The following is a 27562-nucleotide window of genomic DNA, read 5'->3' on the forward strand; positions in this document are numbered from 1 at the left end:
CTTACACGAACTGATGCTGAGTGAAATGAGCAGGACCAGGAGATCATTATATACTTCAACAACAATACTAGATGATGACCAGTTCTGATGGATTAGGCCATCCTCAGCAACGAGATCAACCAAATCATTTCTAATGGAGCAGTGGTGAACTGAACTAGCTATGCCCAGAGAAATAACTCTGGGAGATGACTAAAAACCATTACATTAAATTCCCAATCCCTATATTTATGCACACATGCATTTTTGATTTCCTTCACAAGCTAATTGTACAATAATTCAGAGTCTGATTCTTTTTGTACAGCAAAATAATGTTTTGGTCATGTATACTTATTGTGTATCTAAGTTATATCTTAATATATTTAACATCTACTGGTCATCCTGCCATCTAGGGGAGGGGGTGGGGGGGGTAAGAGATGAAAAATTGGAACAAGAGGTTTGGCAATTGTTAATGCTGTAAAGTTACCCATGTATATATCCTGTAAATAAAAGGCTATTAAATAATAAAAAAAAAAAAAAAAAAAAAAAAAAGAATGGAAGTGTCTGTTTAATTCGATGAAAAGAAATTTCTTTGTTCACTTTAGGCCAGAGTGAAAGGAACATAGTAGCTAACGAGGAAGTAATTGGTTCCAGGACAATAGTACTCTAACATTAATATGATTAGAGTTTTGTTTGATAAATCAAAAATCTTAAATAAACTTTGTACCTTTGGTTTATCTTACAGAAGGAAGTTAGTTCTTAATTTTGTGATATAACAGGATTATTTGGGGAGAATTTCAATTGACAGGGTAAATTTTGCCATTTTGGAATTTTCTCCAAGCTGAAATGCTTGTTGTCTCTGACAAACATTGTCTCAGAGCAGGAAAGAACAAATGCAAAGAATAGAACTCCAAATTTGCCAGTTACATGCTAACCTCAAATTGAAAGTGTCTGAAGCCTTTCCCCATTTAGAGGCCTACAGTTTGTCTCTCTCAGTCTAATGCAGCTAATGAGGTCCCGAGTAATTTGTATGGGATTGGCAGAGGGACTGGAGTATTGATGGAATTGCTCCCTGGAGCAGGCAGGGAGGGGCAATGATGGGGATCAGGTTAGGCTTACAGTCCCACCCTCAATGGAGGTTAGGGGCAGCCCTACCTTGCTTTGGTTAGATATCTGAGTTATGTGAAACCCCTGAGATTAAATTTCCCCTGTAAATCTGTCCATGGATCCTGCATCTTTCCTGAATCCCTTTTGGGATTATAGCCCACCACAGCACTCTGCCTTATGGTGTCTTTCCCTTTCCCTCTCCCCCATGCTACTTAGTGTCTTTCCTCTCATCCCTCATGATGTCTCATGGTGTCTTTCTCCTTATAGCTAACCGACTCTTTTAGGGTCCTAAACTCCTTTTATATGTTTAGCCTGTCAGCTAAGGGCATATTCCAACCTCATGGGGTATTCCTTTTCTCCTGATTCCTAGGGAACTTGTTTTTTTTTTCCCCATAATTAATTGTTAAAACTCCTTTCCTTGCTAACTATATGTTCTCCCAACTCTTTTATATTTACTATTTCTGGGGTCTATTATATCTCTTCATTTTGTCTGTAAATTTTTCTCCTAAATAAACCATCTTTTGCCAAAGGTGTGAATTCTTCACATGATCAATCCCCAACATATGGGGCCTACATCAATCTTATTATTGATGCTGCCTCAAATGCATCATTTGGAATCAGGAATTGGTCTCGGAAATCACATCATTTGGCTCATAAATCAAATCATAGCCAGGAAACAGAAAAGGTCTTCACTGTTAGTTCATTTTTAATACATTCTTAGTTATGTCAGCAAGTATTTGAAAGATGTTTCTTAAAGGAATGGGTCAAATCTCAAATTAGTCAGTGTTTGGGCCCTAATTGCTCAGAGTGTAAATAGCTGTTGTTGCTGCTTAGCCCAGAAACCCTAAGGGTCTTACCCTCCCAGATTAATTTTTTTTTTTTTTGATTAGGCAAAAGAGGCCATTCTTTGCCTCATTTCTTCCCTAGCCTGAATAGGTGTTGCCTCAAACAAACTGAGACCTGTTAAAGACGTAGTTTAAAAAAAACCCAAGATCTCCCACTGCAGTCATCTCCAATCATCTTGATTTATATCTAGTCACTGGACTGAGAAATGAGAAGGGAAGGAGAAGGAGAAAGGACAAAAGGAGGGGGAAGACTTTGCATAGCCTTCCTTCACTTAAATTCAATTCACTTGCAAGTCAAGATACACTTTCCTGATATCATTGCTCCTCTTCAAGAATAAAGGATGGCAATAAGATCAGGAGTGAAACAAGGTGACCCACTATCATCATTACTACTCAATATTGCATTAGAAATCTTAGTTTTAACAATAAGAGAAGAAAAAGAAATTAAAGGGATGAGAGTAGGTAATGAGGAAACAGAATTATTACTCTTTGCAAGATGATACGATGGTATACTTAGATAATCCTAAAGAATCAACTAAAAAACTACTAGAAACAATTAACAACCTTAGGAAAGTTGCAGGATATAAAATAATTCCACATGAATCATCAACATTTCTATGCTTCAACAAAGTTCAGCAGCAAGAGATACAAAGAGAAATTCCATTTAAAAATAACTGTAGATAATATAAAATATTGGGGCATCTACCTATCAAGGCAAAGTCAGGAACTATATGAACACAATTACAAAACACTTTCCACACAAATAAAATTAGATTTAGACAATTGGAAGAATATCAAGTGCTTATGGGTATAAGCAGAGCTAATATAATAAAAATATCAATACTACCTACATTAATCTATTTATTCAGTTCCATACCAATCACACTGCCAAAAAATTGCTTTGCAAAGCTAGGAAAAAAAAAAAAAAAAAAAACCAAAGTTCATCTGGAAGAATAAAAAAGTCAAGAATTTCAAGGGAATTAATGGAAAAAATGCAAATGAAGATGACCTACCTATACCAGAACTAAAACCATATTATAAAGCAGCAGTCATCAAAAACATTTGGTACTGGCTAAGAATTGGAGCAGTGGAATAGGTTTACAAGACACAGTAGTCAATGACTATAGTAATCTAATATTTGATAAATCCAAGGATTCCAGCTTCTGGATAAGAACTCATTTGACAAAAATTGCTGGGAAAATTGGAAAATGGAATGGCAGAAATTAGGCATTGACCAAGAGCTAACATTCTATACCAAGATAAAGCTAAAATGGGTTCATGATTTAGACATAAAGAGTGATACTACAAGCAAAATTAGGAGAACAAAGGATAGTCTACCTCTTGGATCTATGGGAAAGGAAGGAATTTAAGGCCAAAGAAGAACTAGAAAACATTATAAAATGGATAATTTTGATTATATTAAAGTTAAAAGGTTTTGTACAAACAAAACCAATGCAGACAAAATTAGTAGGGAAGCAGAAAACTAGGGGGAAATTTACATCCAAGGATTCTGATAAAGGTTTCATTTCTAAAATTCAGACTCAAATTTATAATGATATAAAGGATATGAACAATTTTCAGATGAAGAAATTAAAATCATTTCTAGTCATGTGAAAAAATGCTCTAATCACTATTGATCAGAGAAATACAAATTAAGATTACTCTGAGGTACCACTACATACCTTTCAGATTGGCCAAGATGACAGAAAAAGATAATGATAAAAGTTGGAGGATTGTGGGAAAACTGAGACACTAATACATTGGTGGTGGAATTGTGAACTGATCCAACCATTCTGGAGAGCAATTTGGAACTGTGCTCAAAAGATTATCAAACTTGCATTGTTGGTGGAGTTGTGAACGAATCCAACCAGTTTGGAACTATGCTCAAAAAGTTATCAAACTGTGCATACCCTTTGATCCAGCAGTGTTACTACTGGGATTATATCCCAAAGAGATTATAAAGAAGGGAAAGGGACCTGTATGTGCACGAATGTTTGTGGCAGCCCTTTTTGTAGTGGCTAAAAACTGGAAACTGAATGGATGTCCATCAGTTGGAGAATGGCTGAATAAATTGTGGTATATGAATATTATGGAATATTATTGCTCTGTAAGAAATGACCAACAGGATAATTTCAGAAAGGCCTGGAGAGACTTACACAAATTGATGCTGAGTGAAATGAGCAGGACCAGGAGATCATTATATACTTCAACAACAATACTAGATGATGACCAGTTCTGATGGACCAGGCCATCCTCAGCAACGAGATCAACCAAATCATTTCTAATGGGAGCAGTAATGAACTGAACCAGCTATGCCCAGAAAAAGAACTCTGGGAGATGACTAAAAACCATTACATTGAATTCCCAATCCCTATATTTATGCACACCTGCATTTTTGATTTCCTTCACAAGCTAATTGTACAATATTTCAGAGTCTGATTCTTTTTGTACAGCAAAATAACGTTTTGGTCATGTATACTTATTGTGTATCTAATTTATATTTTAATATATTTAACATCTACTGGTCATCCTGCCATCTAGGGGAGGGGGTGGGGGGTAAGAGGTGAAAAATTGGAACAAGAGGTTTGGCAATTGTTAATGCTGTAAAGTTACCCATGCATATATCCTGTAAATAAAAGGCTATTAAATTAAAGAAAAAAAACCAAAAAAACCAAAAAGATTATCAAACTGTGCACACCGTTTGATCCAGCAGTGTCTTTACTGGATCTATATCCCAAACACATCATAAAAAAGGGAAAAGCTCCCATATATACAAAAAATGTTTGCAGAAGCCCTTTTTGTGGTAGCAAGGAATTAAAAACTTAGTGGATGCCACTCAGTTGGGTAATGGCTGAATAAGTTTTGGTATATGAATGTTATGGAGTATTGTTATTCTGTACAAAATTATGAGCAGGATGATTCCAGAAAATCCTAGAGACTTATATGAATTAATACTAAGTGAAGTGAGTAGAACCGAGAGAACATTGTACACAGAAACGAGATTATTTGTTGATCAACTCTGATGGACCCAGCTCTTTTCAAGAATGAGGTGATTCAAGCTAACTCCAGTAGACTTGTGATGGAAAGAGCCATCTGCACCCAGAGAGAAGACTATGGGGATAGAATGTGAATCACAACATAGTATTTTCATCTTTTTTGTTGTTGTTTGCTTGCTTTTTTTCTTTCTCATTTTTTCACCCTTTTTGACCTGATTTTTCTTGGCAGCACGATAAATGTAGAAATGTGTACAGATGAATCACACATGTTTAGCATATATTGGATTACTTGCTGTTTAGAAGAGGGGATGGAGGCAAGGGAGGGTGAAAAATTTGGAACACAAGGTTTTGCAAGAGTGAATGCTGGAAATTATCTATGCATGTATTTTAAAACTAAAAAGCTATTATTATAAAAAAAAGAATGAAGGGTGAACAAGAACAAAATAACAAGGGGACTAGTTAAAATGTGGTTAAAATATCTGTGCATGCTCTGAACTGGGAAGTAAGATCATTTCATTATATTTCATGATGATTTGTTAGAACTCCCCAGACTATTCTTCATGAACTTTCACTAGGCAGAGCGCACTGCATATTCCATGGGCTAAATCTCTGCCTCATCACCATCCCTCAGGCTGGATACTGGCCACTTGAATAAGAAAAGTATATTGTTTCTCTGGCCACTGGATCCTTGTGGATTATGAAGCCAAAAGAGAGGGAGGGAGTTCAATCTCAATCTCCTACCATTACTAGGATACTGGGTTGGAGGGTCAGGAAATAGAAGAAAATCATTATCATAGGATAGATAAAGCATTTTTAAATGTTTACTATATGTCAAGTACTGTGCTCAATGATGTGAATACAAGCATAAATTAGCAAGATCTGTCCTCAAGGAAGTTTCTAATTGTAAAAATCTAATACAAAACAAAAGAGACTTTAGAATAGAGAAGCTATACCAAAGGGAAGGGCTACAGGAAGACATAAAGAGCTTTTTGGACTGAGTAAAACCAAGCCAAGGAAAAAAAAAAGTTTTTCGAACCATAATCATTCTCTTATTGCTATTTTTTAATTGTTAAGTTGCAAATTTCCTCCTCCCTTTCACCATTTCCCCACCCATTGAAAAGATAAGAAATATGATACTTAATATAAATCTAAAGTAATGCAAAACATTTCCACATAAGCCACATTGCAAAAAAAAAAAAAAAAAAAAAAAAAAAAAAAAAAAAAAAAAAAAAAAAAAAAAAAGGCAGGAAAAATACAGGAAAAAATATGTCAACTTAAAGTCTAGTTCTCTCTCTGGAAGGAGATAGAATTTTTCATCATGAGTCCTTTGGAATTGTTATGAATCATTGCACTGATCAGAACAGCTAAGTCTTTCACAGTTGTTTATTATTACAATATTGTTATTACTATGTACAATGTTTTCCTAGTTCTGCTCACTTCCCTTTGCATCATTTCATCTAAATTGTTCTATGTTTTTTGAAACCATCCCTTTTATCATTTCTTATAGTACAGTTATATACCACAATTTGTTCAACCATTCCCCAGTTGATGAGTTCTTAATTTCCAAATTCAAATTCCTTAGTTTCAAGTCCCCCAATTTCCAATTCTTTGCCACTATGGAAAAAAGCTCCTATAAACATTTTTGTACATATATGTCTTTTCCTTTTTCTCTGATATTTTTGGAATAAAGACCTAGCTGAGGGAGGGAGTTCAATCTCAACCTTCTACTACTACTGGGATGCTGGGTTGGGGATCAGGAAACAGAAGGAAATCATTATCATAAGATAGATAACATTTTAAAATGTTTACTACATGTCAGGTACCGTGCTAAATGGTGTGAATCCAACCATAAATTATCTGATTTAACAGCTGTTCACAGTTTTATAGCCCTTTGAAACAATAGTTTCAAATTATTATCCAGGATGGTTATATCAGTTCATAATACCACCAACAATGTGTCAATATGCCTAGTTTTCCATACCCCTTCCAGGATTTGTCATTTTCCTTTTCCATCATGTTAACTAATCTGATAGGTATGAGATTGTTCCTCAGATTTGTTTTAATTTTCATTTCTCTAGCTATTACTAATATAGAGCATGTTTTTATGACTATTGATATCTTTAATTTCTTTTTCTGAAAATTGCACCTTCATATCGCTTGAACATTTATCAATTGGAGAAGGGTTCTTATTTTTTATAAATTTGACTCAACTCTCTATGTATGTGGGAAAAGAGATCTTTATCAGATAAAGTTGCTATAATTTTTTCCCTTAATTTCCTGCTTTCCTTCTAGTCTTGTCAGGAATGGTCTTTGCATAAAATATTTTTAAAGTATTATAATCACGTTATCCATTTTATCTCCTATGATCCTCTCTAACTCTTGTTCAGTCATGAACTTTTCCCTTATCTATAGATCTAAGCCATAATTTTTTCCATGCTTCCCTACTTTATTTATATCACTCTTTATATCTAAATCATATACCCATTTTGAGCTTATCTTGGTATATGCTGTGAAATGTTAGACCACAATCATTCTAGATTTTCAATATATGACCAAGAAGACTAAATCTAATCTCCCTTTAAGTGACACCCCTTAAAATACTTGAAAATAACTATCATACCCATGCTTCCCCACCTTACTACCCATCTTCCCTTCTCCAGGCTAAATATCTCCAACCAGTCCTCACTTGACATACTCCGTGGCCATTTCCTATATCTGAGCTACATCCTTGGATTTGGATTATAAAAAGGAATAACAAACAGCATTTAGGGGAAAATAACAAGATAATATTATTTTAAGTCTGGAGGACTATGTCCACAGGGAGGTGGGGCTCAGAAGAGAAGAAAGTTGTTTGTATCTTTAAATGTTTTCTGATTTGGGGGAGACAAGAGAAGACACACAAAATAATACTCTATTACTGAACTGCTCTGTAAATCTCTAAGTAGTAGAGACCATCAGAAAGAGAAGTAGACTGAAAGATATAGGGAAAGGAAACTAAAAGACTCAAAGAGAGAGGGGATAAACTGAGGGACACCCACATAGGGGAGAACTGAGTATCCTGAGGAGAAAACTACAGAACATAAAAGAATATCAGAGGGAAGAACAAAAAGGAGGATGTAATGAGAAGAAAGAGAAGGGTCTGAGAGAATAGTATAGGTAAGAAAGGAGATGAAGGGACAGAAATCAGAGTCTGAGTGATGATACCCCAAAGTAGCACTGAAATTAGCAAGGATGCCAGGAATGTGGACTTTGGGTTCCAGATGAGAGATTGTAAGAGCTTGTGGTTTACAGGTTGATAGGAGAACACAGAACACCTGGCATTGAGTTTCCCTGCCCAACCCTCCTTCTCCTCTGAGTCACCTCCTCCCTCCCCAGACCGGTTTTCGGCTTCTGTTAGCAGGAGACTAGTCTGTTATGGTGAAGCAGGGAGGGGTTCTTCGGCCCAGGTAAGAATGCTCTGGAGGTGGGGTGGGAAAACACTGGTCCTGGATGAAATTGAGGGGGTGAAGAGGTGGGTGAGTGGGGAAGAGGAGTATTAGAGAATAGATTTGGGCCTGGAGAGATCAGACCTTTGGATTGGGAATGAGAAGTTGGAATCACAAGAAGAAGATATAGAATATTAGAGCCAGATGGGACTTTAGAACAGAAAATAAAATTTTTAGATCTGGGAACACAGTGTAAGAAATAGAAGCAAAGATATGGCTGGGAATTTTTTTTTTCAACCAAATCAAAAATAGTCAAAGAGTATAAACATCACAGAGAACCAGTGGGTGCTAGGAGAGGGAATGGTCCAACCATAAGAGAGTCTATTTCATATCCCTGAAAGTGGAAGTGAAGGGAGATGGCCCGTAGAAGAGAGGTGCTACAGTGACCAGGGTCCTTATCTTGGGGTAAGGAGGAGTAAACATTTTTTGTCAATTCATACCAACAATCACCTTGGGGAGGAAGCACTCACACCCCGCTATTGGTACTTTGTGTAAAATCCCAGTCATCCTATTCTAGTTGTAACTATGGATGGAAAGAACCCCAATCATCCCATGGTAAGGATATACAATAAAGAACTGGACAGGGCCTTACAGATAGACAGATAGTCTGATCTTTTCATTTTACAAATGGGGCAATCTTTTTGGGAAGAGGAAATAACTTGGCCAAGTATACAGCAAGTCTTTCAAAGGACTCCGGGGTTTAGGTTCTCAAATCAAGGCTCTTTTCCTATAGGGACTGCAAGAGTGCTCAGAGCCAGAGGGGAAAAGTTCTCTTTAGACCAAACCACCACTTTTAGATTAGAGTTATTAAGAGCTGAGAGGGGGCTGGGTTGAGCTGGGCTGGGCAGGGCAGGGCAGGGCAGGGAGGAAGGTAGCACAAGAATCAGAATGCTTTTGCTAGCCTGCTATGAAGAAGTAAGGGTAAAGAAGCCCTTGGGATTGAGAGGAAGGGAAGAACTACGACCCAGAAAAGGCAACCTGAGTTCTGAAAGGAGCAGAACAAGAGAATAGGAAAGTCTCAGGGTGGGAAGGGGGCTCCCAGAGTGTGGAATAGCTTCCCTCCTAATTGCTTTGCCCAGAGAACCCCTTCCCTGCCTGCCAACATAGGGCACAAGGAGGAAGCTATGGGTCAGGAGAGGTGACTTGGAGTTCGTGATGAAGGGAAATCCAAGAATCCAGCTGTCTCATTGTTTTCACACTCATCGCTGGGGAGGAATTTCTAGAATCTGAAGTGACTCACTTCAATGAATCAGTTGGGAGCAGGTGAGAAGGCTCGACTCACCTCAAATCTCTGAGGCACCATGGCCCAGGGATTGGGATTGAGCCTGAGGCAGGGTCACATTGAATGAAGGGTTGGGTGTCAACAAAAAGGAAGCTTAGAACGAGGTCTCTGCCTCCTCCTCCCCTCTCTCCACATTATATCTCCCTGACCTTGGAGAGAGATTCCATCCGGACCCCTGTGGAAGAGCGCCAGACCATGTATGTGCTCAGTGGAGACTCAGTAGGATGTAAACTCCTCGAAGGCAATGACTGTTTTGGGGGGGGGGGGGGGGGGGGGGGGGGGGGGGGGGGGGGGGGGTTTGGGGAGGAGGGGTGTGTGTGTGTATACCTCCAGCACCTGGCATAGTGTTGTGCAAATAGTTGGCAATTAAGACATGTTTGTTGGGCCCTGGGCTGGAGTCCCAACTTTGTAATTTCCAGCTATGTCTTCTTGCGCAATTCATTTAATACCTATTAGACTCAGTTTCCTACCTGGATGGAAATAAGGCACTGGGATCTCAAATATATAGAATGAATGAAGTATTTACATTAGGTTAGAAATCTACTAAGCCTACTAGTTGGTGATCAAAATAAAGTTTACATGTAAATATTAGCAAAATACACAAATTATCAGAAAATATTAACATTTTATGTAAAGCTACATAGGATATATATGTATATATATACATATACAACATAAATGAGAAGATAGAGTGGTTCATTCTCATAAATGGTTGTTCAATTCCTTGGGACTTTAAGTTCCTGAAGGTATATGAAACTGACTCTTAGGATTTAACATCTAATATGTATCTTTCATGAACATCCTGTACTTTGAACATAAAACTATACAAGCTGAGGTAATTCTAAAATTTCCATGAAGAGTTTCACAAGAGTAGATAAGACCCCACACTTCTTGTTATCAACTGGGATGTTTGGTTCATGGAAGAAGTCTCTAAAATATGACCATCTTCCAAACAGCTATTTAAATATTTTCTAATAAAAATATTGTTTTGAATAGATCTGATTACTAAATACCATGCCTAGTGACTCAATACCTTTGCTTCAGACTCATAGTACTTTGAATGCAGACCAATGGTTCCAACAAAGGCTGGTCTTCCTACAGATTTTTGTTCACTGAAACTCTTAGACCCAATCCCAGAGTAAAGAGCACATATTTTAAGTCTCTATGAAGATTTTCAGTATGAAATTGTGTCTTCCAGAATCTATTTACATCTAGGCCAGAATGATTTTGTATATATTGGATCTATTGAATTTTAAAATAATTTTTAATTTAATATTTAAATAAGCAGAGCAAGATATTGAGACTAACTTGGTTTTCTATAGAGGGAGTCACCAAATGTCCTCCAACTGAATTGAGTTGTTCTCATTTGGGTCAGTGAATTGCTTATTCTTTATCAGGTATTTCACTGCCTCAGAAAAAAAGATCACATTATAATGGGGGTGATAAAATGCAAATAACTTTGTATGTGAAAAATACATGCAGTATAAAATGGAAGTCTCAGAAGGAGAAGAGAATAGGAAAGTCCTCTTGCAGAAAGTGGGATCACTGTTCTTTTGTAGGAAATTAAAGAAACTAAGAGGAAGTAAGGAGAGAGAACATTCCAGACATGGAAAATAGTCAATGAAAAAGTACAAAGCTAGGGGAGGACCTCATTGGTCCCAAAGGTAAGAAGTTGAAAGACAAACATTGATAAGCTAAGAGACATTTTTCTTCCTCAGTTTCCTTACCTGTAACTAATACTTAATGAACTGTTTTTTTTTTATTATTATAGATTTTTCTTTTCTTTTCTTTCCAAATTTATTTTATTTAAAGAAATAGAATAAGAAAAAAGAAAAAAAAAAAAAAACAGAAAAGAAATACTTAACAAAAGAGAAGATTTGTGCCCAGCAGAATATCAGGGAGGATTCAAAATATATAGCAATACCAGAGTATATATCAAGAAAGTATATATATATGTAGAATTATATTCATGAGTGTCCATCTTTTCTTTACTTCCTTGTAAATTGTTGTTTTGTTCTCTACACCTTTTTTACTTTATTCTTTCCCCCTCTTTTATCCCCATCCAAGCAGGCTATATTTAAGAAAGGATATATTTATATATACATATATAGATACACACATACTCATACACACACACACACACACACACATACTCCCACACATAGACATACATATATCTTTCCTATCCCTTCTGACTCTTTGCTTTAATTCTGATCCTAATTTGCCTTCCTATTATTTAACCTTCCCCGCCCATGGATCCCTCCCTCATGTTCTTCCCTCATCCTTTGCATCCCTGTCCACCTATCTCTCTTTACTTATTTCTTTATAGAAATAGATTTTGAAAGGTGCTATACTCTTCATAGGATATATGTAGTCTTGCCTATTTAATCCATTCCCGAGGTGAGTAGGTTTTCTTCCTCCTTTTAATGCCTGTGTCTATTCTTCCTCTATATCTCATTTGTATGGCATAATTCCTATTTTTACCTTAATTTTGCCCCAATCTTTCTTTTTAGCTGTTGTATTATTGATGCCAATCTTAAACATATGTTATAAATTTCCCATATTAAAAAAAATTATCTATGTTGAGTTCCTTGAAATTGATCTTTGACATTGGCTCTTGTATGTTAAATTTTGTATTGTTAGAGTTTGATTGATAGAAAGTCCTGAAAATCTGCAAGTTCATTGAATGTACATTTTTTTCTCATTCAATATTACAGATAATTTTGCTGGTTATGATATTTTTCACCACAAGCCTAGTTCTTTTGATTGTCAGTAGATATGATTCTAGGACCTGTGGTCTTTTATTGTGGCTGCTGATAAGTCCTATATAGTTCTAATTGTAGTTCTAACATATTTCAATTTTTTTTTTTGTTTGTTTGTTTTTGTTTTATTTCTTGCAAAATGTTCTCTTTGATCTGGGGGTTTCAAAATTTGGCAATAATGTTCCTATTTGTTTTCTAAAAAGGATCATCATTGAGGTGGTCATTGGTGGATTTTTTTCTATTTCTACTTTCCCCTTGGATTCTGTCACTCCAGGACAATTTTCTTGGATTATTTTTTGCATTATTATGTCAAGATCCTTTTTTTGGACACAACTTTCAGGAAGTCCAATGATTCTTATATTTTCTCTTCTTGTTCTATTCTCCAGATCTGTCATTTTTCTTATGTTTCATATTCTGTTTTTTCATTCTTTATCATCTGTTTTGTTATTTCTTGGTCTCATAGTTTTACTGGCTTCCCCTTGCCCAATTCTAATTTTCAAAGAGTTATTTTCATCTTTGAGGCTGATCTCCTTTTCTAGTTGGTTAACTTTTTTTTTTTTTCATAATCATCTTGGGGTTTTTTTGGATGGTTTTTAATTAGTTTTTAGTTTTTCCTCAATCTCTTTCATTTGACTTCTAAATTCTTTTTTTAGTTCTTCAATATATTCTTTCTGGGCAGGGAACCATTTCACATTACTCTTTGGAGTGGAAGCTTTTTTTTTTTTTTTTTTTTTTTAAATTTCAATGTACTCTGAAGATGAACCCCATTCTTGTCTGTTCCCGTAATATATTTCTGTGGTAGGGTTCTTTCTTCTTTATTGACTCATTTTTTTTTTTAAATAAGATGTATTAATGTAAGCATTTCTAATCCTGGGTGGGAAAGGAGGGGTGTCTATGACTTCTTTTCAGCTCTCCTCTCTGACCAGGAACCCCAAACAAAGAGCTCCCTCCTCTTGCAAGTGCCCACAGCCAGCTGTCCCTGCCCCACTCATCTGCACTCACCAGGTTCCTTCTCGCCCAGTTAGCAACTGTGTTTTAACAGCACAACTGGACTTGGCATTCCTAATTGGCTGAGGTTCACTCAGTCTTCCTTGACTCAGACCCCAAGTCAACCAATAACCCAGGAGGTGAAAGTCTCTGTGGTTTCTGCTGAGGCTCCAGCCACTACCCAGCTTGGCCCAAGGACTCTCCACTTGCTGTTTCTGTGGAACTAGCCCCAGACGCTTGCATTTCACACAGGTTAATCCCAGCCACGGTCTTCTTTGGGATCTTCTCTGGTCTTTCTTCAGATCTCCTTGGGTTATATCAGGAGGACCCCTGTTCTATCCTAAGTCTTCTTGATATCTCTATCTTGATATCTCACAACTCTATCTTCTCCCTGAGACACAAATTTGTTCTATTTGTGGGGGAAATCAGAAGAGCTTGAAATTTACCAATCTATTCCACCGTTTTAGAATCATCCTTAATGAACTGGTTTCAGAACAGGTAGTTCCTGAGTAATGTTTAGGTTTGGGGGGGTTTTTGTCCCTAGTGCATTTTCCTTATTGAATTGAAATGTTGGATGATCTATTCCCCCCTCAAAACAACACCTTTGAAATAATAATATTTCCTTTAGCAATTTGAGACCATGACATTTATAAAATGGGAATGATATTGCCTTGTTCAACTTCATGGGGGTATTGTGTGAAAAGCACTTCTTTAAGCTCTATGAAGGCAGTCCTAGATCTCACAGAAATTTTATATTTTTCTCAGTACCTAGCCCTTCACAATGCTCTGTATACTGTATACACTTTTTAAATAGGTGTTTAATAAATGTTTAATTTGAATGCTTTGAGAAAGACAGTTTATGGTGTGATGATGGAGAGAGTAGGAAAAGAACTGGCATTGATGTCAGGAAACCTGAAGCTAAATCTAGACTCTGACATTGAATGGCTGTTCAAACATAGGCAAATCACTCATCTTGTTACCTTACCTATCTCTGTAACCAACAAATACTACAAAATTATCAAATGATCATTAATATCATCAAGGACCCCAACCCTAAATTTAGGCCTTGAAAGATAGGACTAATCAACCAGTCAAATTATATGAGCCAGTAAGTTTTTAGAGTTTGAAGAAACTTAGACACCTAACCAGTTTTAACCTGGGATCCATGGATGGATTTCAAAAGATTGTGAAGCAGGATGAGGAGAAAACTCTACATCTTTATTTTCACTATAAATGCTTTTCTTTGTGATCAAAGATATTTCATTTTGTACTTTAAAAATAATTATTCAGAAAATAGTAGGTTTCACAGGATTAACAAACAGGTTTTTTTGTGACACAAGAAAAACTTCCTTAAGAGATCATCTAGAATCCCAATCTCCAGAAGGCCGTTACTCTCCCTCCTTCTATAGTATGCATATAGTCTCCATTGACATCCCAAAGAGAGAGACCCTATTGATTTTGCCCAATTGATTAGTGACAAAACTGAGATAGAACCCTTTATTTTAAAGATGAGGAAAATGAATCCTGGGGGAAAGGAATTTGCCTGATTGATTAGTGACAAAACTGAGATAGAACCCTAGTATAGTCCAACTTTTCCCTGTGTTCCATAATAGTAACGAAATTTATTTTTAGGACAGTTTGGAGTGAGAGAACAATAGGGTTGGGAAGGCTGTTGTTCTCTCACTTAATAAATAAATAAATAATCTAGTTTAACATCTTTATTTTAAAGATGAGGAAAATGAATCCTGGGGGGAAAGGAATTTGCCCAATTGATTAGTGACAAAACTGAGATAGAACCCTAGTATAGTCCAATTATTCCCTGTGTTCCATAATATTTCTGGACATTGGGACTTGTTGATCTGGATTCTAGGAGAATCTTAGTGGCCTTGGAAGTACCCCCTTAAGGATAATGGAAAAGATATGGTCAATTTCCCAGGTCAGGAAAACAGAAAGCTTGGGTAAAAGAATAATCCCAGAATAGGTGAATAAAAAATTTATTGAAATTAGAGGAATAAATAGAGTTAGATACATGAAAGTGGTTACAAATAACTATAAAAATTAATTATCAGTTAATATGCAAACATAAGCTTTCTTGAGCCTTATAGTCTTCTTCCCTCACCCCTCTCTACCGGACCCTGGTGTGAGATGGAGGCAGCTCTGGGTCACCGGCCAGCCGGGATAGGGCCCAGCAGTTCAGGCTCATCACCTCCTACCCATAACCTGCTTTCTCCCAAGGGCCTAGGGAAGGTCAGGAGAGAGAATGCCTAATCCCATAGAAAGATGATACAGGCCCAGGGGAAAGCTACTTGGCAGCGGAGCTGGGGCATGCCATCCTTCAGAGGTAGGTCGTGTTTAATAAGACAAACTGCAACAAGAAGTCAAAGATCCAGGCGTCTAGCTGAGCCCGCAGCTGGCCCCCAGGTCCCAGACCCCATATCCCACCCCTAGGAGGGCTGCGGCCTGTAGCCTTGCCCATCCCTGCCACCCCCAGGCCTGACGCCATCGCCGTCTCCCCGTGACTGTCCTCGGAACTGTGCCCCTTGCACTACCCTTTGGATCCAGGCCTGGTGAGCAGTGAGGCTGATGTAGACTCCAGGCCGGTCACGCTCAGCACAGCCCTCTCCCCAGCTGATGATGCCGGCAAGAAGCCAGGACCCGTTCACCTGGCACATCAAGGGGCCCCCCGAGTCACCCTGTAGGGATGGAGAAAAGTTGCATACGTTTAGGAGGTGAAAGGGCGACTATCTGGAGTAGAATCTAGTCATCTGAGCATTCCGGGCCATTCTAATGTCCGGCTCTGGGGCCCAGTCACTTCTTCCCACAACCCAACTAACATACTCTGGGATTAGTAACAAGAACAGCCAAGTAGTCACTACGGTATCTAAAGAAAATCAGGTGGGAGACCACTTTTAAAATTCACAAAACTCAACTTCTCTTTTCTGTTTATGTCAAAGCCCTTCAGAATCTGACCCCAACTGACCTTTCTAGTCTTACAATATGCTAAGTCCCCTTTATGGGTTTTATCACTCGGCTAAACTGGCCCGCTCTGGTCCCATAGCCTCTTGTCCCTGAGGTGACACATGGGAGAAGGCCAGGAGGCTAGTGCAAGTGCTGGATGGAGCTTGGGAGTTCTGTCTGTAATTGCTCTTGAGAGAGAAATCTGATTGTCTCTTGGGCCGTCCTGCCAACAAGAGTGAGCCGGGCCACAGAAGAGCACCACCTGATCCTTGTCCCTGTGTGTCCGCAATGACACCTCTAATAGGCTCCGGGGTTGGGGTAGGGGAGAAGAGGGCTCCCTCCAGGAGGGACCAATCGCCTGCCCTAGCGACAGAGCTTACCAGACATGCATCCTTCTTGCCTTCCAGGTAGCCAGCACACAGCATGTCTGAGGTGATGGCCTCCTGGCCTGCGCCCCGCCAATAGAGGCGACTGCATATCTCAGAAGAGATGATGGGAACTTTCAACTTCTGCAAAGTCTGGGGATATGGCAGGGGAACTAAGAGGGAGAAAGGCAAAAGGAAAACGTGAGTCAGACTCAGAGAGAGATGCTCCCACCTAGTCTTCTCCATCCCTAGCAGCTGCCTAGAAGCCCTTGCTTTTCCCCATCTCTATCTGGACAATAAGTGGTTCACACACATCCCTCAGTAGCAGGGTCTCTACCTCAGGTTCTTATCACTGATGATTGGGAGAAGACTCCCTGCTAGCAACCTCAGAATTTAAGACTATTCCCAGTGTCCCATTTTAGACTCAGAATCTTGATTTGTCTATTTAATTTTTTTGCCCATTTTTTTTCTCTCTATATCTAGTACTAGACCTAAATGTCTTTCCTTTCCTCTGTGTCTTCCAGTCTGTGTCCATATCTCTTCCTTGGCAGCTGATACCAGGTGAATTGTGTTAACATTCTAGTCTTTGTGCAGTTCCCTGAAAGAAGTCTTTTTAAACTTAATTTGATGGAGAGATGAAGACACAAAACTATGACAAACAGAAATGGTCTGCCTTGGTAACACAAGACTTAAAAGGAGTATGATTGTGCTTTTCAAATATAAGAAGGACTCTCCTGGGGAGCAGAGTGATGAAGAGGATTAAGGACTAGACTTAAATTGTTTGGCCCTAAAAACCAGAACAGCCGCTACATGACACAGTGGATAGACCACCAGGCCTGAAGTCAAGAAAATCTGAGTTCAAATACTGCCTCAGACACTTACTAGCTGTGTGACCTTGGCCAAGTCATTTAAACCTATTTGCCTCAGTTTCCTCATTTGTGAAGTGATATGAAGAAAGAAATATTAAACTATTCCAGTACCTTTACAAGAAAAGGGGTCGCAATAGTCAGACATGACTGAAAAATGATTAAAAAACAACAGCAAAAAAGATCAGACTTAGAAAGAATGAGTGGCAATACAATAGCATTTTTTTTTCCATTCCTGGAGATCTTACTTAAGATGCCAATTTAGGTCAGGGTTAGACCAAAAGGCCTGAAAAATGGCTTCCAGATAAAACATTCTATCATTTTGCCATAACATTTAAAAGCAAGGATATAACTGCGACATATTTAACATATATAGGACTGCTTGCCATCTAGGGGAGGCGGTGGAGGGAGAAAGGGGAAAAATCAGAACAGACGTGAGTGCAAGGGATAATGTTGTAAAAAATTATCCTGGCATGGGTTCTGTCAATAAAAAGTTATTATAATAAATAAAAAAATAAATTTAAAAAAGCAAGGATATAAAGTAGATTTCCCACATTTTTGCTTCTCTGAACCTAAGACACTTTGGTTTAAAAAGGCTACTTCCCACTTAGTCTCCAGAAGAAGAGGCAGAAAGCGAAAGAGATAGAAACAGTTAAAATGTCTTGATGATAAGCTCAGTTCCTGGACAATTGTAAAATTGAAATCTGTTTGGGATTTAAAACTGTGCAGACCCTAATTATTGTTAGCAACTTAAAATCACCTTATTATTCTGGGAAGGACTGATTTCCTAAAACCAGAACTTTTACTGCCTCCCTACCTCTGGATCAGAACCAACACTTAAACCCATGTGGAAATGAATTGAATTACAACATGTCTCCTTATATCCTTTGTGTGTGTCTAGACCGGTGGCTTTGAATACTATCAATAAAACTTGTATTTAGGTCAACTGAATATGGGGCTCTCACGTCCTTGAAATCTTGACATTCTGGCAATGTTTAAGTCTGTCTTTGCTTCTCTGTCTCCTCACATCGTTCAAATAATCACATAATCTCAGAGTGGGAAATACTCCTAAAGGTCATCTAATCTACTCCCTGCTTGAAGCATAAACTACTTTGCAATATCTCAAACAAGTAATCATCTCAAGTCCTCTTGAAAACCTTCAGTGATGAAAAATTTCCTACATCACTCCCCTCAAGGCAGCCCCTTCTACTTTGTCACAATTTTCATTGTTGGGGAAGTTTCCTTTAAAATTAAGTTAAAGTCTTTTCTAACTTCTACTTATTGTTCCCAGTTCTGCTCTCTAAAGCCAAGCAGAATGACTATAAATCTTTTTTCCAAATTGCAATCCTCAAAATACTAGAGGGCAATTATCATGTTCTCCACTAGTCTTTTCAAACATTCCCAGTTCCTCTAAGCACTCTCATACATGGTGAGTAATGTCTTCAGTCTCGTATTTACACTTCCCAGGGTAACCTTTAGATTGTCCAAGTCCTTCTTAAAATGAAATCCAGAATTAATATACTCTGGAGACAATATGACCAAGGCAGGAAAGAACAGCTTTGGAACCATCTCCCCCTTTTTTGCTCTGCCTCCAGGCATCCATAGCTCCCTGTAAAAGCTTCCCTTTTCTCCTTTAAGTGAACATGCTTCATGGGGGCTCTCACCTCCATCTTCAATGCTGCCCCAGCCAGCAATCCAACAGGAGGTACCAGGAAGGAATTTCACAGTGCTATCAGGCAAACAAATGGGCAGGACACGCTCAGAGAATTTGATGGAGTGATCGAGCCGCACCAAGGCGATGTCCCCTTGGTTGCTCTCCCGCCAAATGTATTTAGGGTGAGGCAGTACCCAGGCCATATCCACTTGTGTGGCCCGAGGACCAGGGTTTCCCAGCTGCCAGGCTCCCAGAAGCACGGAAAATTGAGATGGCTCCACAGAACTGGAAAAAGAAAAATAGTTGGTTCAGAACTAGTAAGGATGCCTGGGGTCTTGGTGAGAGGACGGGTACGGCTCTGAAGGGACAATAGGACAAAATTCTTAGTTCTCAGAGAGATGAGACAGGACTAATATAACGAGAGCCTTCAAACAAGTTACACTCTAGAGTAAACTGAGCCATCTCGGAGTATTCTTCCTCCCTAAAAACCTTTAAGAGAATGAAGGATGACTATTGGTCAGGAGTGATGTAGAGAGGATTATGGTCAGGTACTAGTTGGACCAGTACTCTCTCCTCTCCCCATCCCCTGCCCTCAGTGGAAGCAGTATGCTGAAGTGCTTGGAGTATGGAAGTCTGGGAATAGAAGAAGCTTAGGTTTTTAAGGAAGGAGGTGGGGACAAGGAATGTGCTTCCTAGGGGACAGGATGCCAAAGCATAAAAGACGTTGTATAGTATAATGAAAAAAATCCCTGGATTTGGAGTGGAAGACCTTTAGTTTATATCTCAAGCCTGCTACTTATACTATCTGTATGACTTTGGACAAGCCACTTATCCTGCTTCTTAAGCTCTTCATCTGTAAAATGAAGGTAATCTCAAAGGTGCCTTTTAGCTCTAAGTATCCTATGTTTTGAGGGAGAATAAGAAGACAGATATTTGGGTTCTAGGGCAAAAAGGCATGAAGAACAGGATCCTGGGTTCTAGGAAAAAAAGGTTAGGTGACTTCTTAGGGTCTGAGGGAAGACAAAGGAACAAGGAAGATGATCTAGGATACATAGGTCTGGATCCCAGGATACCTGTGAAAGACCTAGATAGAATAGTGGAGAGTATATTGTATTTGAAGTAAGAAAGATCTGAATTCAAATCCTGCCTCAAATACAAGTCACAACTCAGCCTCAGTTTCCTTCTCTATGAAAAGAGGATAATAGAAGCATATAACTCATAAGAGTTGTTAAGAGAACCAAATCAAATGAAGTAATATTGTAAAGTTCTTTATAAACCTTAAAATTATTTTTAAAATGCTAGCTATAATAACTAATAGTTGTATTTGTTAGGAAAAGGAGAGATCTTGGAGATAGAATGACTGGTTTCTGGGAGAGGAGAGAGATAGGAAGAAAACATACTCTTTGAAGCAATGGGCAGCTGTGACTACCCATCTGTTGGTGATAAGGGAGCCGGCACAGTGATGAGTCCCGTTCTTCTGGATGCTGACAATCCATGGCCATTCAGCCTCCATGGCATTCTCGCCCCCTACGATTCGGTTTAGCTGCTGAGGTTTTCCACAGGCTGGAGGAAAAGGGAGAAATTAGAATTCCTTTCTCTGCTCTAGCTACTATTTCCTAACCTCCGTCCTTCTCTCTGAGCTTTTCTTGATCTCCTCCATCCTGTAACAAGAATCCCTTTTCTTCCTTAAAGAAAGCTTAGGTGGCTGAATAGATAAAGCACAGGAACTGGAATCAGGGCAAGTCATTTAACCTCTGCCTCAGTTTTTTCAACTTCAAAATGGGGATAATAGCATCTCCCTCACAAAATTGTTATGAGGATCAATTAATAGCTATGTGTATAGTGTTTAGCATGATACCTGGAACATAGAAGCTACTATATAAATACTTCTCTTTCTTTCCATCCCTCCCCTCCCCATTTTCTCCCATTTTCATCTCCCTCTCTCTTTTTTCTACATTTTCACTTTTCTCAAACTTTCTTTTTTTCTCAAACTTTCTTGACCTTTCCACTTGATCTGCTATCTTCTTCTATTTCTTCCTTTCCTTCCCTTCCCATTCATGGAGATATCTTGATATTTCCTACTCACCTGGCATCACGGCAGCTGCTGAAGTGACTAATAGGAAAAAAAAAGGAAAAGGTCAGGATGACTGAACAGAAAAGGGCCAGTGGCTCTAAACCCATGCATATTGTCCCAAAGGCAGGTGCATCCCCATGCTCCTCTCCATTCTGAAAAGTACCTCAGGGACCAAAGAGCAGGAATCCTCTGAGAGATATTGCTTGGAGGCTGAAAGGTACATATCCTTGTTCTCCTACACCTCTGACTGTACCTCCAAGTACTTCTCTGTCCATTCTCTACCTACCAAATCTTTGCGTCTACAGATTGTTCAGTTCATGATTACAGGCTCTCTGAAAGGATTCAGAGATGGATGCAAGGGGAATCAGATGCAAGGGAACCATCCCTCCTGATCTTCCTCCTATGTTTGAGTCTCCAGCATAGACTTTTTTTAACTGCCAACATTTATTCTCTTTACCTCAGCTGTCCCCTAGAGCAGTATAATAGCTCTCTAGAATTTTAATAATCCATTTTCTCCGGTTGAGTCTGCCTAATGTGCCTCTTCAGAATCTCTACCCTCTTTCAGATGGAAGTTGGGGCAAGAACAAGATGAGAAAAAAGAGTGGGAGTTTTGTGAAAATAGAAGAAGGAGCAATAGAGGGATATTACAGAAAGGTGGATATGTCAAAACAGAGACAGAGCCACTGACAGATTAATTGACTCATAAGATGTCACAGTTGGAAGGGACCCAAGGAGGGGAAATGTCTCATGCAAGGTCATACATTGAGTCAACAGCAGAACCGGGACTAAGAGCCAGGGCTTCTGACTCCTGGACCACAGCTGCAAACACACACACACACACACACACACACACACACACACACACACATACAATTAGAACTAGAAAGTATAATAAAATTAAAGATAATATGAAATTGAAATGCAAAGACAGAGAAAAATGAAAACAGATACCAGAGAGAAAAGAGAATAAGACAAATAAATAAAAATTAAATTAAAAATAGAAGAGAAAAGAGGAGCAAAGAAGAGGGAGAGAAAGAGGAGTAAAAGATGAGAGTCAGAAATGGGAAGTTGAGGTAGAAGGCTATGAAGTTGAAGCTAGAGCTAGGGCTCTCAAGGGAAAAAGAGGAAAACGTTGCAGAAGAGAGGAGGAAGGTGACATAGGGGATTTCAGAGAGAAGTGGCAAGTCTAGCCTAGGGAACCCAGCTCAGTAACTCACCTGAATGCATCAGGAGCAACAGGAAGGCCAAAAACCTGAACCAGCCCCAGCAGTTGCTGGAAAATCCCATGGTTAAATGAGGAAGGAGGGCTCAGGGCCCTGGCACCAGGTGACAGGAGCTGTGTCTTCTAAGTCAGTTCCAAACTGAGTGTATGGCCTGGCTTGCAGGCCCTAGGTTTTTATCTGTGGAGAAGGTGGAATGCTGTTGGACCAGTTGACTCAATGTCTTCTTGGTTAAGGCCCTGTCCCAAGGCTGTGGGTCATTAATGTGGCCTTGGGCAGAACCAGCTTCCTCCACCTGCCTCAAGCCCATGGAATGGTTGGCTTTGGGGCAAGCTCCCTGGCCTTGGAGAGGAGAAACAAAGGCCAAAAAAGGTTAAGGTTAGGACCTTAGAACCCAGAAGGTCAATGTAGGACAGGGTCTTGGAGAATAAAACAGAAAGTCAGAGCTGTAAGGAACCTTAGAACTCCAAGCCAGAAGAGGAGCTCTCACTGGGTTATTATCACCAATTAATTAATTATATATATATATATATATACACACACACACACACACACACACACACATATATTATATACATATAATATATATGTATATATGTGTATATATATTTATACATCATATATATAATACATCTAAAAATATATACATATATATTATACATCTTATATACATACATATATATATATATATATATATATATATATATACATACATATGTGTGTGTATGTCTTGTGGTTATTTTTTCTGTTGTCTCCCCAATTAGACTTTGAGAGAAAATAATGTTTTCTGTCTTCCTTTGTAATCTTATTGCTTGGTACAATGCTTATCACATAGTAGACACTTAATAATAATTATAACGAGTATACACACACATTCTCTGTCTTTGTCTCTCTATCTCTGTCTTCCTCTCTGACTCTCTCTCTCTCTCTTTCTCCTTCTCTCTCTCTCTCTTCTTCTTCTTCTTCTTCTTCTCTCTCCTCTCTCTTCTTCTTCTTCTTCTCTCTCTCTCTTTTTCTGTCTCTCTGTCTTTCTTTCTCTCTTCCCCCCAGTCTCTTCTCCTTTCTCTCCCTTTTCTCTCTCTGTGTCTCTCCCTTTTTTTCTCTCTCTCTTCCTCACTCTCTCACACATATAAACACACTCTTTTAGGTTTAAAGAGTGTTTTACAAATATTATCTCATTTTATTCTCACAACAACCATGGGAGGTAGGTCTATTCTTATCCCTTTTGCATATGGGGAAACTGAGGCCAAAAGAAATTAAATGACTTGCTCACATTGCTAGTAAATATCTCAGACTGGGATTGAGATCAGATCTTCTTGACTTCAGGTTCAGGGCTTTATCCACTGTAGCCAACCACTTTTCAATTCTGAATAAATGTTTGCTAACTTGATTTGAGAAAAGAGCTCAGAGATCATTCAGTTCAAAGCTTCTTAAAATATGGGTTCTCACTACATAAACTGAATGTGGGTGTCATGAAATTATGATATATTATTAGTAAATGTTTGATTCATATACTTATTTTACATACCCATATACTCCAAGTTATGTAAAAATTTCTCAGGTAAAAAGGGGTCACAAGTGGGGAAAAGTTTAAGAAGCCCTAATTTAGTTCAAGAGTTTTTAACCTTTTTTGTGTCATGGATTCTTTTGACAATTTAGTCAAGTCTATGGATTTCTTCTCAGAATAATGTTTTTATATGCATAAAAGAAAATAGGATTACAAATGAAACCAATTATATTAAAATATAGTTATCAAAACATAAAAAAGAAATTCACAAACCCCAGATTAAGAACCCCCTAATCTAGACTCAGACCCCATTTTAGGAAGACATGAAGAGGAACTTGAGTGTCAGAGAGGGAAGGATTTGCCAAAGTTCAAACAGGGCAAAGCCAGGGCCAGAGCCCAGTCAGATTAATTACTGAAAGAGTCTTTAGTGATCCTGCTGATCAAGCACCCTTGTTTTACAAATGGAGAAACTGAGGCATACAATAATGAAGTGGTTTGGCCCATGATCCATGTTACCATAGACAGAACCCTAGAATCATAGATTTAGAGCTGGAAGGAACTCTACAGAGTCCTATGTGAACTTCTGTGTGAATTTCCTTGATCTAAAGGTAAGGAAACAAGTCTAGAAAGTAGAAGTGTATTGCTCACAAAGTTCATAAACCTCAAAGGAAGGATTTGAACTCGCCTCCTCTATAGTCAATAGTTTTTCCAACATATAGTGAGTCAAGTAGAACAGGGAAAATATCTTCTGGCTTTTGGATCCACCTTACCACAGTGTCTCCCAGAAAATGATGAGAATCCCATTAGCTCCTATCCTAGCTTGTAACAGTCTCACTATGTACAGAAAGGATTCAAGGAGGGGGATGCTAGGGAGATTAGTTAGTACATGAAAAAAGGTAATCCAGCAGAGGCTGGAGGGCAGATGCTAGAGTCTAGGAATCCCAGAATATCTGAGTTAGAAGAGATCTTAGAGGCTCTCTAGGCCAACACATACCTGAACAAGAATTCACCCTAAAAGCTTTCTGACAAATGGCCACTCAACTTTTGCTTGTCTAATGAGGGGATGGCACTCCCTACTTCAGGCACTTCACTGCAGTTTGGGATAGCTCCAGTCCTTCCAAAATTTTTCCTTATTTATCAAACCTCAGTCTATCTCTACAGTTTCTACCAATTGTTCCTAGTTCTGTTCTGTAAGGATCAAACAAAACAAGTCAAATCCCTCTACCATGTGGCTACTTTTCAAATTCTTGAAGACAAAGTATCATGTTCCATGATAAATCTCTTCCCCAGGCTGAACACTCCCCGTTCCTTCACCAGTCAACAGACATTTATTACTTTTATTCTTTGTGCCAGGCATTGTGCTAAGTGCTAGGGATAGAAAGGAAGGCAAAAGTATGTGGTCCCTGCCCTCAAGAAGCTCATGTTCCTTTTTTTTTTTTTTTTCCAATGTTTTATTTTATTTTATTTTATTTTTAATAGCCTTTTATTTACAGGATATATGCATGGGTAACTTTACAGCATTAACAATTACCAAACCTCTTGTTCCAATTTTTCACCTCTTACCCCCCCACCCCCTCCCCTAGATGGCAGGATGACCAATAGATGTTAAATATATTAAAATATAAATTAGATACACAATAAGTATACATGACCAAAACGTTATTTTGCTGTACAAAAAGAATCAGACTCTGAAATATTGTACAATTAGCTTGTGAAGGAAATCAAAAATGCAGGTGTGCATAAATATAGGGATTGGGAATTCAATGTAATGGTTTTTAGTCATCACCCAGAGTTCTTTTTCTGGTCATAGAAGCTCATGTTCCAATGGGGGAGACCAACATGCAAACCACAGTAAATGGGAAGTGATCTCAGGAAGAAAGCACTGGTGGCAGAAAATGGAAAGGGACATGAAAGGTCAATAGTAAAAGGTAAGAGTGGAGCTTAGTGTTGAGCCAATAACCTTATGACATGATCTGTAAGCCCTTCTTATGGGTTGTTCTCCAAAGGTGATTCCTTCTGCAGACTTTGCAAAGACCAAAAACCAAGACACTGTCTTTGAAGATAGAATAAAAGGTCCTGAGGGTGAGAAATGTTTTATTTTTGCCTTCATATCTCCATTACTTGGCACAGTGTCCAGAACATAGTAAATACCTAATGAATGCTTGATTGATCAATGATGATTGATATTATTATCCCTAGTTCCCTAAATTTAGCTTAAGAAATAAGATTTGGTATTTTGTTTTTGTTTTTTTAAGTTGACACACATCATATTATCCATAATGAGCTCTGAATTCCCCTAGGAAATGTTTTCAGTTGAATTTCTCTCTAGTAATGCTAATGCCTCCCCTAACTTATGCTTGTAAAGTTGATAAGCGTAAGACTTTACATTTATGCATATTAAAGTTAATCTGACTAGATTTGGCATCATATTCTAGCCTGAAACAATCCTTTTAGATCTTTCTTATACAATATATTAACTATCCCTCCTGGTTTTGTGCCACTTATAGACACCTTTTTCAAAGGAGAAAGAGACAAGAGCCATGGAGTAAGGTCTAAAAAATAGGAGGAACAGAGTAGGTGTGTGTGCATGCATGCAAGCGCCCATGTGTGCAAGGAGTGATGGCTTCTGAGACATAGAGGCAGGGGCTGGGATAGGGTTAGTCTGACCTCTAACGGCCCTTGGCCTCTGGTGGCCAGAGTCTACGTGACTCAGTCTCAGTGGACTTGACCCAACCCTTAGCTCTGGAATCCCGTTAGCCCACTTCCCAGAAAGCTGTGATTCAGGTCCCCCAACTTCCAAAACTCAGCCCACAGGAGGGAAGCCAGGGCCACCTCCTGGTTGGCAGGACACCTTCTCCAGAGTTTGAACACCTTCCCAGAAGTGGCCCAACTGGTCTCCTTCCTGTTGTTATTGCTCTAGGTGTGCAGGGGTGGAGCTTGGACCAATCATTTGCCAGATTCTGAGGAGTCACTTGTTCCTCAACCTCTTGGAGTGGGAGGGGGAGTGGGAGATGAGACTAAGAAGCTATGATAAGAGTCAGAAACTACCCTGGGGGAGGGTACTGAAATTAGGTGATGCTAGGAAAATGGAGGCCTATGGGCAAGGCCCAGACCATAATGATGTCCTCAACTCTTGGAACAATGAAATGGGCATGGGGAAATAAGCATTTATATAGCACCGACTGTGTGCTGAGGTGCTGAGCTTGCTGAGCACTTTATGATTACCTGATGTGATCCTCATTATAACACTGGGACATAGATGCTGTGATTTTCCCCATTTTATAAACTCTTTGGCAAACAGAGATTAAGTTGCTTGGCCAGAGTCACACAGTAAGTGGATTTGAACTCAGATCTTCTTGATTCCAGGCACAGTATATTGTCCACTTTACCAGCAGCACCCTCTTAGTTTGGAAAGTGTGAGTGTGGAATTGGGGAGCAAGGATTGGGAGTCATGAGGGAAGAAAGAATTGGAAGTCCC

At 38.9% G+C, this 27562-nt stretch overlaps 1 protein-coding gene and 1 long non-coding RNA gene across 2 annotated transcripts in view; one reads left to right on the top strand and one right to left on the bottom strand.

Annotated features, from left to right (window-relative positions):
- The first annotated feature begins 8301 nt into the window (after positions 1–8301).
- Positions 8302–27562, top strand: part of LOC105749536 — a 32242-nt gene continuing 12981 nt past the window's right edge. The window contains exons 1-2 of the long non-coding RNA XR_001120602.2: positions 8302–8370; positions 25895–26012. This is a non-coding gene — a long non-coding RNA (uncharacterized LOC105749536). The remainder of the gene's footprint in view (positions 8371–25894; positions 26013–27562) is intronic.
- Positions 15419–22736, bottom strand: LOC100920181 (brain-specific serine protease 4). The gene is made up of 6 exons (XM_031945663.1): positions 22575–22736; positions 21370–21396; positions 20684–20846; positions 19294–19568; positions 16779–16936; positions 15419–16133 (listed from the first exon to the last, which is right to left on the bottom strand). The coding sequence occupies exons 1-6, from the start codon at positions 22642–22644 to the stop codon at positions 15885–15887; spliced, it is 942 nt and encodes a 313-aa protein (XP_031801523.1). The 5' UTR covers positions 22645–22736; the 3' UTR covers positions 15419–15884.

Source organism: Sarcophilus harrisii, chromosome 1 (assembly GCF_902635505.1).
Source record: "Sarcophilus harrisii chromosome 1, mSarHar1.11, whole genome shotgun sequence".
In the NCBI taxonomy this organism is placed as follows: Eukaryota; Metazoa; Chordata; class Mammalia; order Dasyuromorphia; family Dasyuridae; genus Sarcophilus; species Sarcophilus harrisii.